We start from the raw sequence: 14,546 nt of genomic DNA on the forward strand, positions 1-14,546 counted from the left end.
ACCGTTTCCTCCTCCTTCCTCAGAACCCTTCCAAGACCAGCTGGGACTCAGAAAGCCGAGGAGAGCCTCGTGGGGGGATGTTTGGGGCCCACATGATCCCTGGCATGGAACGCTCTGACTGCAAATGGAGCAGCCAGCCCTGGACTCTGACCCTCCCAGCCCCACAGGGTTGACTTTGACTGTCCCCACACCAGAAATGGCAGACCTGGACCAAGGTTGAGATTTCCTTTAAACAGATTTTGACAAAGACTGCTTCCCTTGTCCCCATGGCAGGAGAGGGTCAGCAAGTGTCTCCTGACTTGTCACCACGTCAGAAAGCTGGGGCCAGTCATTCGTCCCAGGCCCTGCTGTGGCCGTAGGGCCCTGCCCTGGGTGGGCGGCTGGACCATCCTTCCTGAGGGAGAGCCTGGAGCTGAGGGGTAGGCTGCAGACCTTGCCCCAGTGGGCACTCGTGATGTGGGGAGCTGTCCGACCCTCTCTGGGGGCTGCTATGGGCCTTCTCCGGGGCCATCTTCACCGCAAGACACATGCCCTCTGCCTGACAGAAGGGAGCCCCGGGTCAGGGAGGGGGTACCGGAGCTGCTGTCCTCTCCTGGGCTTCAGGTGTTCACAGCCGAGGGTTCTCCAGTGTCAGGATCTGGTCTCTGCTGGGTCCCCGATGCTGACGGAAATCGTTCATCAACTGGGAGAGCCACGTGGGCCTTCTGGATCTGAGTCCCGCTGGGGGGGTGAGAGACACCGAGGACTCCCACGAGGGCGGGTTAGAAACCTCTTTACAAGCATTTCAAGATACATGCGTCCTTTTTTTTTTTTTCTTTTCACTATCAGAGTCACTCTGGTGAATCCAAGCATAAACAGACAAATCAGACTACAAGGCGACAGGGTGTGGACGGGGAGGGGAGGGCGACATCTATGTATATGTTCAGCTGCTCCAGGACAGACCACCCTGCTTCCCACTGGGATGGGGCAAGAACCAGTTCCGAGGGGGCACATTTCCCTTTTCGGGGTGCGGAGGGCTGATGACACAGACTTGGGGTTGAGCAGCGGCTGGGCTCCGAGAGGCTGGCAGTCACAAGCTGGGGCAGAAGTGGGGGACAGCGGGGGCGTGGTCCTGCCCTGGGGGCCTTGCCCGCCTGCCCCAGTGCCATCGCTGGCATCCGGGACGGCCAGCCTGCTGCCAGCTCGGCACTGGATGGGGACTAGGCCCAGACAAGGCATGAACATCCAGGGTCACTGCGAACCCCACCCTGGCTTGTGACTGTGATGGCGCTGTGGGCAGGGAATTGAGTAAGGTCGTGGGGTCCATTGTGAGGGACACAGCTGGATGCCTATAACTCAGAGAGATGGAGGTCCCCGGTATCCGGACCTCGGCCTCCTTGACTTCCCCCTTGGTAGAGAGCAGGTGTCTCCCCATCGGAACAATGTCCATCACCGAGAAGGGGTAGGTGGTGAGGCGGGGAACTCAGTGTGACGTAGTGAGGGGACGGGCAGTGACCGGGCTCCGCACGGCAGACACACAGGCGTGGCGGGGGCAGATGGGGGGCTGCATGGCCGTGGGAAGGAGGAGAGGTTCAGGACCGGAGGCCCAGGCTCGGGAACAGGCAGGTGCTCCCAAGAGGCACAAGTCCTTACAGAGAGAACTGGTTAGCCCTAAGTCCCAGATCTGTGAGGTGGCCAAAAACGTGGCTGTAGTTCCCACCTTCAGAACTCAATAAAACGGGGTTTCCAGGGGGCAGAGAGAGGCCCCTCAGCTCAGGACCACCCCCCCCTCACCCTGCGAGAAGCAAGGAAGAGGCCACGCTCGGTGGTCTTTTCCAAGGAGGTGACCCACACGACGTCCTTCCCATCCCCTTCCTTCTCCTGCCCCATCCCTTCTCCCTGCAGAGGGTAGGGACCTCAGCCGATCCCGAGCCGCCAAGAACAGGACTGCCTGGTCTGCAGTGGGTGGTGGAGGCTGTGCCCTGCCCGCTGCCCTCCAGGCAGGCCCTGGCATCCCTTCCCTTCCCTCCCCAACCCCCTGCCCGCCCCGCCCTGCTCCAGAGTCGGCCCTGTGCCTGTGGCTCCGCCAATGTGCCAAGTTGCAAGTCCCTTGTTGCCACTGCTGCCTCGGGGACACCCCCAGAATGGGGCACCCCCCAGGCCTGGAGAGCCCCCGGAAGCAGCTTTCAGAGCCTCCCTTCCTCTTCCACTCAGAGGGGGAAAAAAAAAGAATCAAAAATAACTGCCCAAGGAAGTTCTGGGTGGGGCCCTCTTTTGGAGCATTTTTAAAAATACTTTATTAGGATTGGCCCACCCATCAATTTGGAAAGCTGAACGTGGCTCTGTTCCGGTCACTGGTTTGGGAGCCCCGAGCCAGAGCTGAGCGACAAGCAGGTTAGTGATTAACCGATGAACCGATCTGTGAGGAGCAGCTGGGGGAGGGCAGAGGGCGGAGGGCCAGAGCATTATTCTTTTTTTTTCCACACTCTCTCACTCTCTTCTCTCCGCGATTATTGACCGCCCCGGGGCCTGATCACAAACCCTGCTTGGCCAGGGAGGCGGACACCTCGTCAGCGAGGGTGGCGAGCTGCGGCGAGTCCACCATGTCGATGCTGCCGGTGGAGGACACGTTGCTGAGGTGCCGGGGGGACGTGTCCCCCGACACCACGGGCGACTTGTACACGATCTCCGCCCCGTGGTCGGTCTTGGCTTTGGCGTTCTCGCGGAAGGTCAGCTTGTGGGTTTCGATCTGCAAGAGAAGAGTGGGCAGGGTAAGGAGGAGAGTTGGGTCGGGGTGACGGCCTGCCGGCCTTAGGAGGGAGGGAGCCGTGGTGGCCACAATGGTTTCATGGCTTCCCTGCAGCATCCTAGTCACCTGCCAGCCAGCCCCCCAGGCCCCCTCTCCAGAAGCAGTGACCACTGTGGGCTCCTTGTGTACCCTTCTAGGAATAGCCCACACATGCAAACGTGTATGTGTGAGTAGAGAGAAAAATACATATACATGTATGTATATGCATACATATGGCAACAGTATCCACATGCTTTGCACTCCCGTGTTTAGGCTTAATACCTTGCATTGTCCCCACATAGCTCCCTCACTGCTTGCTGAGGCTGTGTGCTTTCCCATCACAGCAGATATACCAAAATGTATCTATTCCCTTGTTGGTAGATACTTAGGTTGTTCCAATCTTTTGCTCTCACAGAAAATGCTGTGTATGAAAAATGTTGAATAACCTTGTACTCATCATTTCACATATGTACTGTGTCTCCTAGAAGTGGGATTGCTAGTAGGTCAAAAGGCATGCGCATTTCACATTGACGTGCACACGCACTTTGCCAGACTGCAGATGAAAGTGTGGAAAGAGAGGCTGCAGGAGATACAGGGAGGGGCCCAGACCCCCAGCCATCCAGCTGTGAGCCAAACACATTCCTCCCCTTTGCCAATGACTGATGAGGACCCTGGAGGTGGCAGCTGCTGTGGGCAGGGCTGGCAGGTGTGCCAGAAAGCATGAGGCATGATCAAAGCAGCGCATCTTTCTGAAATATACTAACAGCTCATACAACTCATTATCAAAAAAGCAAACAACTCAGTCAAAAATTAGGCCGATGATCTAAAAAGACATTTGTCTAAAGACAAGGATGGCCAAAAAGCACGTGAAAAGGTGCTCAACATTGCTAATTATTAGAGAAATGCAAGTCAAAAACCACACGAGGTATCGCCTCACTCTAGTTATAATGGCCATCAACAAAAAGTCTACAAATAAGAGCTGCCATGTGATCCAGCAGTCCTATGTTCACAGCAGCCAAAACGTGGGAGCCACCTCAGTGTCCATTGACAAATGAATAAAGAAGATGTGGGAATGGAATTCAGCCACAAAAAGAATGAAATATTGCCATTTGCAGCAACATGGATGCAACTAGAGATTATCATACTAAGTGAAGTAAGTCAGAAAGAGACACATACTATATATCATTTGTATGTGGAATCTAAAATACGGCACAAATGAACCCATCTACAAAACAGAAACAGACTCACAGACAGAAACAGACTCACAGACACAGAGATCAGACTTGTGGTGACCACGAGGGCGTGGAGGAGGGATGGACTGGGAGTTTGGGATTAGCAGATGCAAACTAGTATATATAGAATGGATAAACAACAAGGTCCTTCTGTATGGCACAGGGAATTCTATTCCGTATCCTGTGATAAACCATAATGGAAAGGAATACAATAAAAAAGGATGTATGTATATAACTGAGTCATTTTGCTTTACAGCATAGCTTGGCACACCACCATAAATAAACGATATTGCAATTAAAAAAAAAAAACTTTCAAAAAAGGTACAAATGAACTTATTTCCAAAAGAGAAAGAGACTCACAGACAGAAAACAAGCTTACCAAAGAGGGAAGGGGAAGGGGGATAAATCGGGTTATGATTAACATACACCCTACTACATATAAAATAGATGAGCAACAAGAACCTATTGTCTGCCACAGGGAACTAACTATACTCAATACTTTGCAATAACCTATAAAGGAAAAGAATCCAAAAAAGAATATATGTGTGCATGTATAACTAAATCACTGTGCTCTACCCATGAAACTAACACAACACTGTAAATCAACTAGACTTCAATTTAAAAATAAAGAAAAAAAATAAGTAGAGCATCCTTGACCCGGAGGTCTTAGCTCCAAAGGATACCTGGAAAGCTCAGAAGCAGACAGTTTAGCTGCAGGTGGCAAGCAGTACATAGTTATTCTCTCCTGATGAGCTCTGAAGTGATGGACACAGTAATCCTCAACCTTTCTGGGGTCTTGGGACCTCCTTGGGGGCTTCCCAGGTGGCACTAGTGATAAAGGGTCTGCCTGCCAATGCAGGAGACTTGAGAGACACAGGTTCGATCCCTAGATCAGAAAGATCCCCTGGAGGAGGGCATGGGAACCCACTCCAGTGTTCTTGCCTAGAAAATCCCATGGACAGAGAAGCCTGGTGGGCTACAGTCCATAGAGTCATAAAGAGTCAGACACAACTGAAGTGACTTAGCACAAACACAAGACCTTCAGGAGCATCTGGTGAGACCAGGAAAATGTGTACACCTGCCTGCCTGCTCTCACACACATCTGACAATTTCTCCCTACAAGTTCAGAAGTCCCTGGATCCCAAGAAAAGAGCCCCTATTGTAGGGGCATTTGAATGTAGAGAAAAATCAGGCTCCCATCTAAGCTATATGCTTATTTTCGGTGACTGCTTTGAAAAAAGGACTCTTCCTTGTTACTGTAACTGAAAGACCATTTTGATGTACGTCTATGTTCTTAAGAAAAATGTGACAGCCTCCTGGGAACGTCCCCAAACTCCCCAAGCTGAAAGAACTCGGGTGGCGGGGTTCCGGCACTCTACTGCTTGTCAGCGGTGTTGCTCATCACAGAGCGAACTGGGACCGCACACGAGGAACCCTCTGGGACCAGGACAATGTCTTCCGGGCAGTGGGCTGGGCAGGGCCCTCCCTTCCTGAGGCATCACAGAGATGAGTGAAAACAGAAGTCCAGACCTGGATTTGCCGCTAACTCCGGGACGGGGATGTTTCCGTCCGGTTTGCTGAAGGAGAACCCAAGGCTGAGAGGGCTTGCAGAGCTTCCGGGGTTCATGCCTCCAAGCAGAGTCAAGCCCAGAGCTTTCCCCCGGAAAGAGAAGCTTCCAGAGTCAGGGGTAGCGACCTTTCTTCACCCGGAATCACCAACACCCAGACCTACCCACTCATTCCATATATAATCAGTCAGACTCTCCAGGGTGGGACGGCAGCTTCACTAAGCTCCCCAGGGCAGGGAGGCCCTGTGTTAAACAGGGTGGGGGCAGCAATGGAAACAAGCTGGCCTTTTGCAAAAAAAACCTTCTCATTTCCCTGGGTCTCACGTCTGATGGAGACCCAGGCATGCTGTATGTACAAGCGTGATGGTCAGGGAGACCTGTGGGGAGCCTGGACCCCACGCGCCCCTCAGCCTTCGCGGGGCTCCATCACTGGTCATCAGGTCAGGTCAGCCTCGAGGTCTCGGCACCAACCGCTGCTTTAAGCGCACTCAGCCCAGCAAGTGCCGCTCAGAAACCACACAGTCAGGCTTTCACCGCAAAGGTGGAGTGTGTCTGTCGGTCCAGACCAGAGGAGGAGGAGGAGGTGGGCGGGATGGGGGGGAGGGAGGTGACTGGCTGGGGACCCTGGCTCCCACCAAGCTTGGCCCAGCTGCCACTTCCGAGAGTGGGGCCCTTTGCACCGCACCGCTGGGCTGGGTCTTGGTTTCTGTGCTGGGACGGCCCTTCCGTCCCCGTCCTCCTCACTCAGCTGCTGGGAGGCACTGAAGACTGGAACACGAACCACTTGCAGAATTTCAGGGCAGGCACGGGCAGGAAACCCCAGAGGGCATTTCGCTGAATTTATGAAGAGAAAAAGCGTCGCCACACAACAGCGTTCTGTGATGAGCCCAGAGGGAGGCCCTGGGGTTTCCCAGCCCCCACTGCACCCAGACATTCAGACCCAGGGCTTCTAGGAACCATGGGGAACACCCAGGTTCTCGGTCCAGTGGCCTCCTGATGGACACTTGCAGAGGCTTTGTTGAAACCTGGATTCCGGCATCACTGTTTGGCTCTAACTGCCTGTGACCTATTTAGAAAATAAGGTTATGTTCCCATGACTGGCTCTTGGTGACTGGGGCTGGCTTTGGTGATGGCTACTTCCTCTTGGGGGTGCTGGCCAACCACAGGGCTGAGGGCAGTACCTCTCACCTTTAACTATACTGAAGAGTCACCTGGGGGCTTTAAAAGCTCCACTCCAGGTACCGAGATGGCTTCTGAGACAAACTAGTCAGAATCTCCAAGGTGGGGCCTAGCATCAAGGCTGTTAAGGCTCCCAAGGATGGTGAAGGGCAGCCCAGGTGGAGCCCCACAAGTAGCTGAGAATCCACATCAAGCCAGTCAATACGGGACCCTCAGCTCTCCTGCTCTGAGACACCGGACTCTGTTACAGCCTCTACCCCGCCCCTTTACCTTTTTATTCCCTCCGCCAGGGACGTGTGTGATGTTATCCAGGGACCCAATCTTCGACTGGACTCTGTCCTTGAAGTCCAGCTTCTCAGATTTTACTTCCACTTGGCCACCTCCTGGAACACAATACACAAAAGGCACCGAGTCTTGAGTGAGGGCTAAGGCAGCGACTGCGTGCAGAAGCCAACCTCGAGGAGGAGCTACAACCAGCTTTTATTTAGAGTGTGGTTTGGAACAAGTAGGTCCTTCCAAAGGGCTTGAAAACAATTTGCTTCATCTTCATTTTTTCCTTTTTATCTCACTAATCAGGGTGTACATAAAATATCTACTCAGCAAATTCTTCCTCCTTAGTGCAAAGGTAAAGGACAGCTCAGTTCAAGAGAAATTATTCTAAATTGGTCGGCTTCCAAGGAGTTGAGCCTTTCTATGCCAACATCCTGCAAGACCTCGGAATTAAACTGAAGGGCAAAATGCACCCTTCATAAGGAAGGACCCTGACATTTTCTCCCTCCTCAGACACTCGATGCCCTGTCCAAGTGTGGGAGACATGACCTGAGGAAGAGATGAACTACATTACTTTCTTTGGAAGGATAAAGCCACTCAACAAAGTTGCCTCACAGTGTGATGGGATGGTGGCCCCAGGAGAGGCAGAAAGACTCAACTCCACCAAAGTGTCCAAAGGAGACAGAAAATAATGACATTCTAGACTGCACTTCTGACCACCTCTCTTCCTGCAGTAATGATTCAAGCCCCAGAGAGGGCCTAAGGCAGAAGCCCTGCTCTGGACTCTCAGGCAGGAGTTAGAATCTAGATCTGGGCTCTCCAAGATGGTAGCCCATGGCTACTTAAATTTTATTCAAATTTTAATTTAATTTTTTTTGGCTGCACCGCAAGGCTTGTGGGATCTTAGTTCCTGGATCAGGGAACGAACCTGGGACCGGCAATGAAAGCGCCAAGACCTAACCTTTGGACCGCTAGGGAGTTCCCCAAATTTCATTAAATGGTTCATTTCCTCAACTGCACCGGCCACATTTCAAATGCTCAACAGCCGTATATGGTGAGTGGCTACCACAGTGAACAGGACAGGTACAGAACGTTTCCACTGCTGCAGAAAGATCTACAGGCAGCACCAATTTCTGCATGGCATGAGATGGAGAGGGGAAGGGCGCGCATGGGGAGTTCCAGTATCATTTCGGCGGGGACATGGCCATGACCCAGGACTCCCCTGTTGTAGCTGGAGCAGTGGCTGAAATGTCCCTCCTGTTGGCTGAGGACCAAACTGGGGACCAAATCCACGGAGCCAGTCTTCGGGGGCCAGATCAGGTCCTTCCCCAGCTTCAGAGGCCCTGTGCGCAGCCCGCTTGGAGAGCCGCGGGTCAGGGTTTAGCTCAGCATCTGCCCTCCCTTCTTACCTTGTCTTGGGCAGCCTGGTCCCACTCAGGCGCTACACACAGAGCCACACCTCCCAGGCCCCAGCAAGCTCCACCCCCAACACGCTCCTTGATGGCCCATCCCATCCATCCTTTTCAGTCACTTCCGGAGAAGGCACCGCCCCATCCGGTCCCGCCCCCTGGCCACCCCGCCCCGTCTTGCCTCCTACAAGGGCTACCTGGCTTATGATGGATGTTGCCTAATGAGCCACACTTGGAGGTCACCTTGCTCAGATCCACTGGTTTGTAGACTATTTGCACCTGGAGGGGAGACAGAACGAGAGAGAGTAAAACAGGATTATTTTGTTGGGAGTGAAACACAATGAAAAGCAGCAGGCCCTGCTCGGACGGCATTTCCGGTCTGCCACGAGGAACACACCCTAGTACTGATGGGAAAATGTGTTGGAATTCTGCCAACCCTGCCCTGGGAGTGAAATAAATGGAGTGCCTTCGATTCCATAGGACAAGGACCTTAAGAGAAATACAGGGCTACCGCCCTTTGGGGCAGGGCCCACACCACTGGTTTGACAAACACACGTGAAACGGTCATTCTCTTCCCTGACATGGGGTCGAAAGATCACATCCAGTGAGGACAGAAAAAGAAGGGGTCCGTGTGTGCGGCATCTGAAAATCCTTGGCAAAGCGAAAGAGCCGTGCCTGCTGGGCCTCCGAGAGCAGAGGGCGGGGTGGAGTGGTTAGAAGCACCTTCTCCGAGGAGCAGCTTCACGAACCCCAGCACTCCTACGGCAGAACAACGATGGTCAGCGAGCGGGGCCCAGTGCATTTCGGCGACCCGGGAAGAGTGAAGCGCCAGGCGGCGCCTGGGTACACAGCGTCCTGGACGGTTTGGTTCTTTACCGAAAAGAGCAAAGCCACACGAGCAGGACGGTCAGGCGGCACAGCAGGAATCACGTGTTTAGTGTCTCAGGGCGGCTCAGCAGACACACGCGGGGAGGCCTAAGGGTCCAGCATGTGGCCCAGCCACACAGCCACCCCCCGGCCGCCTGGAGGAGACACCCCACAGGGACCCAGCGTCAGCAGAGGGGTCTTCTTGAGGAAGTCTGCACAAAGCCATGACTGTAGGGGCCCCTGATGGTCACGGGTGACACGTCCCTTGTGTGAGGTCACCTGAGGACACAGGAGGCCAGTCACCACTGAGCCAGTGGGCTCCTGCTCCCTGCCCTGGAGTTACCTGGAGAGAGGAATGGCCTCCTGCCCGATAATGGGTTTAACAAGCACATCAAGGAGGAGTTTTTATTTAGCTCTAAATCATCTGGAATAATCCCAAATTACATTCATCAAAATCATGTTGCCGTTTGTCGATTACTGGCAGAGAGTTGATGGAGGCTGACAAGGCCTGTGTGCGTAGGTGTGGGGAGGGAGGCGCGGGGAGCCCACGCCTGTGGGGGTGGGTGGGTTAATGAGGGGTTCTGAGCCTGCCCTCCAGGTGGGGTGCTGGAGATGGGACAGGGGGCTGTGGAAACTACCCCCTCTTTCCTCGCAGGTGCAAGTTGAAGCAAAGGCTGGTGTGTGCGAGGCTTCCCTCTTCTCTTTTCAGCCTGTTTGGGGTGGGGGTGTAACCAGCTGCGGAGGAGGAGGGTGGCACTGTGTAGAAGGAAGAGGAGGAAGGGGGTAAGGCCTGATGGAGGGGGAGGGAAGGGGAGGCGAGAGAAATGGGGGAGGCGGGGAGGATGGGAGCCAGGACAGGGAGGTGTTCAGGCGGCTGAGGCTGGGGAGGGAGGAAGCCAGGTTCCGGAGTGAAGCCGGGAGTCAATCAGCAGGCAGGGAGAACCTCGGGAAGGAGCAGGGCCTGCCTGCTGGGAAGTTACATCCAAGCTGAGGAGGGGCCCCCTGCCAGGCCAGGGGCCCACCACCCCTCAAGCGCCTGAGGCTGACATTGCGCAGGGACTTATCACCCTCAGCCACCTTTCACCAGGTCCTACTGCAGCGGTCACGAGCCAACATCCTGTGGCTCGCTGCCGGGTCGGGTCCCAGGCTAGTCCACCGGCCCGCAGAGTGCAGGCCAGATGGGAGGGCTCCTGGGGAAGTCCCTCGAGGTCGTAAGCACTGCCCGCCCAGCAGCAGGCATGTACCCCCTCCCCCAAGCTTCCGCTGGAAGGAACGGTCTGCTGACTGCGGCCACTGGACCCCCGCCTCCAGCCCCAGCAGCACAACCTCCCATCAGCCGACCAGACACGAGTTAAACCGGAAAGCACATGTCTTTCCTGCTCTGGCTGAAGCCTGCTGTCGGCCGGGAAGCCAGGAGTCAAAGCTAAAACAGCAATGTCACCCAGAGCCCACGGTCAGGCCGGCAGCGGGTGAGGGTGGTCCGCACCCCTTCTCTTGGCAGAAGACAAGGTGGCAGTGGGACAGGAGAGCAGAGACGGGGGGCACTGGGGGGGGGGGCACTGAGCAGACACTGGTGAGGAAGCGTTAGTGAAGCGCCATGCAGCAGCCTCGGGGTGAGTGCCCGCCATTCCGGGGGCCACAAGGAGTCAGCGGCAGAGCCCGCCCTGGGTGCTCAGGCAGGAGGCAGCAGCACATTGCAAGAATAAACCCTCAGGTCTGGATGTGGTTGATGTACGGGTAGAGGCTGGGCACTTTCTGGACAGAGAGCACAACCCCCAGGGCTTCCACTGTCATACAAACTACTGCCTCCCCAGCACTGCCAGCTGGGGACCAGATGCCTGCTCTTACAGGCCATCCTCCTCCCCAGGGGCGGACCTCAAAGGGGCCTGAATCTCCTGCTCCCCAGTATGTTTCAACATTTGCCTACGGCCGACCAAGAGAGGCTGGGGGAGCAAAGGGGCTGTGGAGAAGGAGGGCCGAGCCTCAGGATGCCGAGTCTGCACCCAGTTTGGTCACTTGGAAGATACCGGCAGAGCTGATCAAGTGGGCAGGCAAGAATGAGGATGCCAGCCCCAAATCTCAGGGATGCGTCCAGTGGGGAATGCAGGGAGTCCCCAGGGACACCTGGAGGCAGCCAAATTTCAAAGGGCTCCAAGCAGCATTTCTGTCCCCCTTAGCTGCCGGCCGCTCCCTGATGTACTTTTGTTGGGCTCTTTTGCATCTGGAGCTTCCGCCAGGGGTGGAACTGGTTTCACACAAGAGCCAAGAGGCTTATCCCTCGCAGACGCAGAAGACAAACGGGAGCAGAGCCTGGCTGGCCTCTGCCTGTCCCGAGGCAGGACTGTAAAGACCTTGGTGTGGGCCAGCTGTTCCCAGTGGAGCCCCTTAAAGCGAACCTACCCAGGTGATGGAGGAGGTGGTGTCAGAGCTCAGTCTCAGGTGCCACCACGTTTAGCTCTAACTCAGAGGGGCTGCGGGGCTCCCCGTGAGCAGGCGCGACAATGGGGCTGGGAGGATCCCGCTTCCAGGAACAGGTTGGAGGACCAGTCACTCGATCTGCCCATGCAACAGGGCAGCCCTCCTGGACCTGTGGGTTCGGGGAGTCTGGAGTTTACCTGGATAGACTCTGAGCCTGAGCATGGTTTATTCTATGCAATGTCTCGCAAGTACAAACACTCATGCCACTTCTCAAACCCGGAACCACAGCTGGAAAGTGTGACGGTACTCACACTGCCGCCTCCTGGCACGTGTTTGATATTATCCTTTGAGCCACACTTGGACTGGACGTTGCTAAGATCCAGCTTCTTATTAATTATCTGCACCTTTGACAGCCAGAAAAAAGGATGAGTGACACACCACACCCAGACGTGTCTGCCCCGCACAAACACACTCGCCACCTGGCTGCAGGCCCGGGGAGAGGAGGGCAGGCTGATTCACGCCTCCCCGGGGAGCATTCCAGAACTGTGAGTGGTTGGACATGGACCCCACCTTACAGTCCTGGGCTCACAAAACAGAATCATCAGAAGCAGCTCTTCCCTTTCCGGGAGGATTGCAGTAGGGAGGCCTCCCCCATCAGAGAGCACCTCGGAGGTGGGGGTCCACTAGGTTGAGATGGAGCAAAATGTGTTTAGTTACATTATTAAATGAATAAATAAAAGGTCCCCGCTGTGGCCTCATTCATACACCTACCAGACCCATCTGAACACTCACCGCGACACCTTCACCTGGCTGTTCTCAAGTCTGTCAGGCACTGAAATCACCTGCAGGTATATTGTTAAAATCCCGGATCCTACTCCTGACCTTAGAATCTTGGGCTTCTGAAAAGCTCCCCTGGTGTTTTGTTCTGGTTCAGGAATCCCTGACTTCATGGGGAGGACACGGGTAGATTTATGGAGAAGGTAAATCCAGACCCCTTCAGGGAAGGCCTGTGTCTCTTGGAAGGGTGAGTGCCCGCCCTTCCATCCATCGGCTGGTCCTCGTCCATGAACCCCCAGGCACTCAGAGGGAGCAGTGCTCCCAGGCAGCCTTCCCTAAGTTTTCCTGAGCAGGTTGGGGATGGTAGAGACCACACTGTATTTCTGTGAGGCTCCCCTTTCTCCAGGCACCACGGAAAAAGTGTGAGGCTATATTCGGGGGGAGGGGGGGCAGTGGCGGTGATGCTGAAATTTATCCAATTTGTCTGTGTATGAAATACACAGAGGAGGCGAGCTGAAGCACTCCACGATTTGTCTGCGAGAGGGGTGATCCATCATCACCGGGTGTCCCTCATCAGGAGACTCAGTATTTGCAAACAGGAGGCCTCAGTGTTTATCAATCACCGGTATGAACAACTGCCAACTGAAGTTCCCAAAGAAGTACCAGCACACCCTCTAAAATTCTGGAAAACGGGCCGTTGCTGCCGGGGGGCCCACTCACCCTGAGGCCGGGGGTGGCCAGAGCCTCGGCCTGGCTCGTCTTGGGAGAAGGGTCCCAAATCTGACCCGAGCCGGCCATCAGGGGTCCACAGGTCTTCAGCCAATGGAGGAAATAAGGACGTGATAGCAAAAGCTATCCATCCTACCATTTTGATATTAAAATTGCCTTTTCCTCCAATAAGATAAAAAAAAAAAGACTTTCCCTTTGTCAAATTGTTAATTATTAAATTACATTGGTAATAGATAATATTTATTTTTAGATATCATTAACCTGGCAAGCTAAATACAGTAATTTTCTCTTAGGCTCCATCCCTTTTTCTTTTTTTTCCCTTAATTTCATTGATTTGGATTGAAAAACCTGGGAAATACATATCTAACCCACCTCTTTGTTTTATTTTATGTTCCTTTAAAGTAAAAAGCTGTGTATTTTTTTCATTAAGTAACATAACTATGTTCTTGAAAAACAGAGGTTCAAGAAAGTTTTCTTGCTACTCTTAACCACTACTGCATTTTCTTGTACTCTTGAACTCTCAAATATAAAAATAAAACTATCATTGTAGACAATAAATGTATGCATACTAGTTTATATCTTGCTGTACCAAGTATTTGCCATGTTCTATAGTCATCAGAAGTTACATTTAAAAAATGTAATTTAAAAAATGTCCTATTCCATTTTGTGTTATCTATGCTATCAAATATTTATATTGATTTCATTTTAAATAATACAAACAGCCTCACCATGGACATCGTTCTACAAGGAGTTTTTCCCATTTTGTGGATTGTTTTCAAAGCACAAAGTCCCAGAAATACAATTTCTGGGCCAAAGTTATAAATACTCTAAAAACCCTCCACACAATCTTCCAAATGACTTTTTAAAGGGTCTGATTAATTTCTCCTGTGAGCACTGTTGAGAAAGTTTCACTATATTGACACCAGCATTGTGCAATTAAAAGAAATTGTTTTTATTTCCTTGATTAAAATAAATAGATGTGTATTGTTGGCTTATTCTGCATTTTATTATTAAAATTGTTCTTTTGTCCTTTTTTTGTTTGTAGTTGTATTTATTTTTCTAGCATACAAATGCTGACATTTTAATATACTTCCTTTGCAACATTTCTTCCTCTAACTTCTCTGGTTTTTGTTTTTTTGGGTCATGTCACGGGACACCTGGGATCTTAGTTCTCCAACCAGGGATCAAACCCAGGCCCCCTGCATTGGATGCATAGAGTCGAAACCACTGAACCACCAGGACGTCCAACTTCTCTGGTTTTAAGTGTAAAAACCATTCCTCACTTAGAGGCTGGATAAATACCTAACTCCATGTCACCCTTTTCGCCTGC

At 53.0% G+C, this 14,546-nt stretch overlaps 1 protein-coding gene across 13 annotated transcripts in view; it reads right to left on the minus strand.

The window, feature by feature from the left end:
• Positions 1-2,025: 2,025 nt before the first annotated feature.
• MAPT (microtubule associated protein tau) overlaps positions 2,026-14,546 on the minus strand; it is a 118,750-nt gene continuing 106,229 nt past the window's right edge. For 10 of the 13 annotated variants that reach the window (XM_065909297.1, XM_065909290.1, XM_065909295.1 and 7 more), the window contains 4 exons: positions 12,022-12,114; positions 8,623-8,704; positions 7,017-7,129; positions 2,026-2,728 (listed from right to left, as the gene is read on the minus strand). In XM_065909297.1, coding sequence (XP_065765369.1) covers positions 2,513-2,728; positions 7,017-7,129; positions 8,623-8,704; positions 12,022-12,114 — 504 coding nt within the window. In that variant the 3' untranslated portion in view covers positions 2,026-2,512. The remainder of the gene's footprint in view (positions 2,729-7,016; positions 7,130-8,622; positions 8,705-12,021; positions 12,115-14,546) is intronic. The other 3 variants (XM_065909299.1, XM_065909298.1, XM_065909296.1) reach the window with 1 other exon arrangement.

This window comes from Muntiacus reevesi, chromosome 18 (assembly GCF_963930625.1).
Source record: "Muntiacus reevesi chromosome 18, mMunRee1.1, whole genome shotgun sequence".
NCBI lineage: Eukaryota > Metazoa > Chordata > Mammalia > Artiodactyla > Cervidae > Muntiacus > Muntiacus reevesi.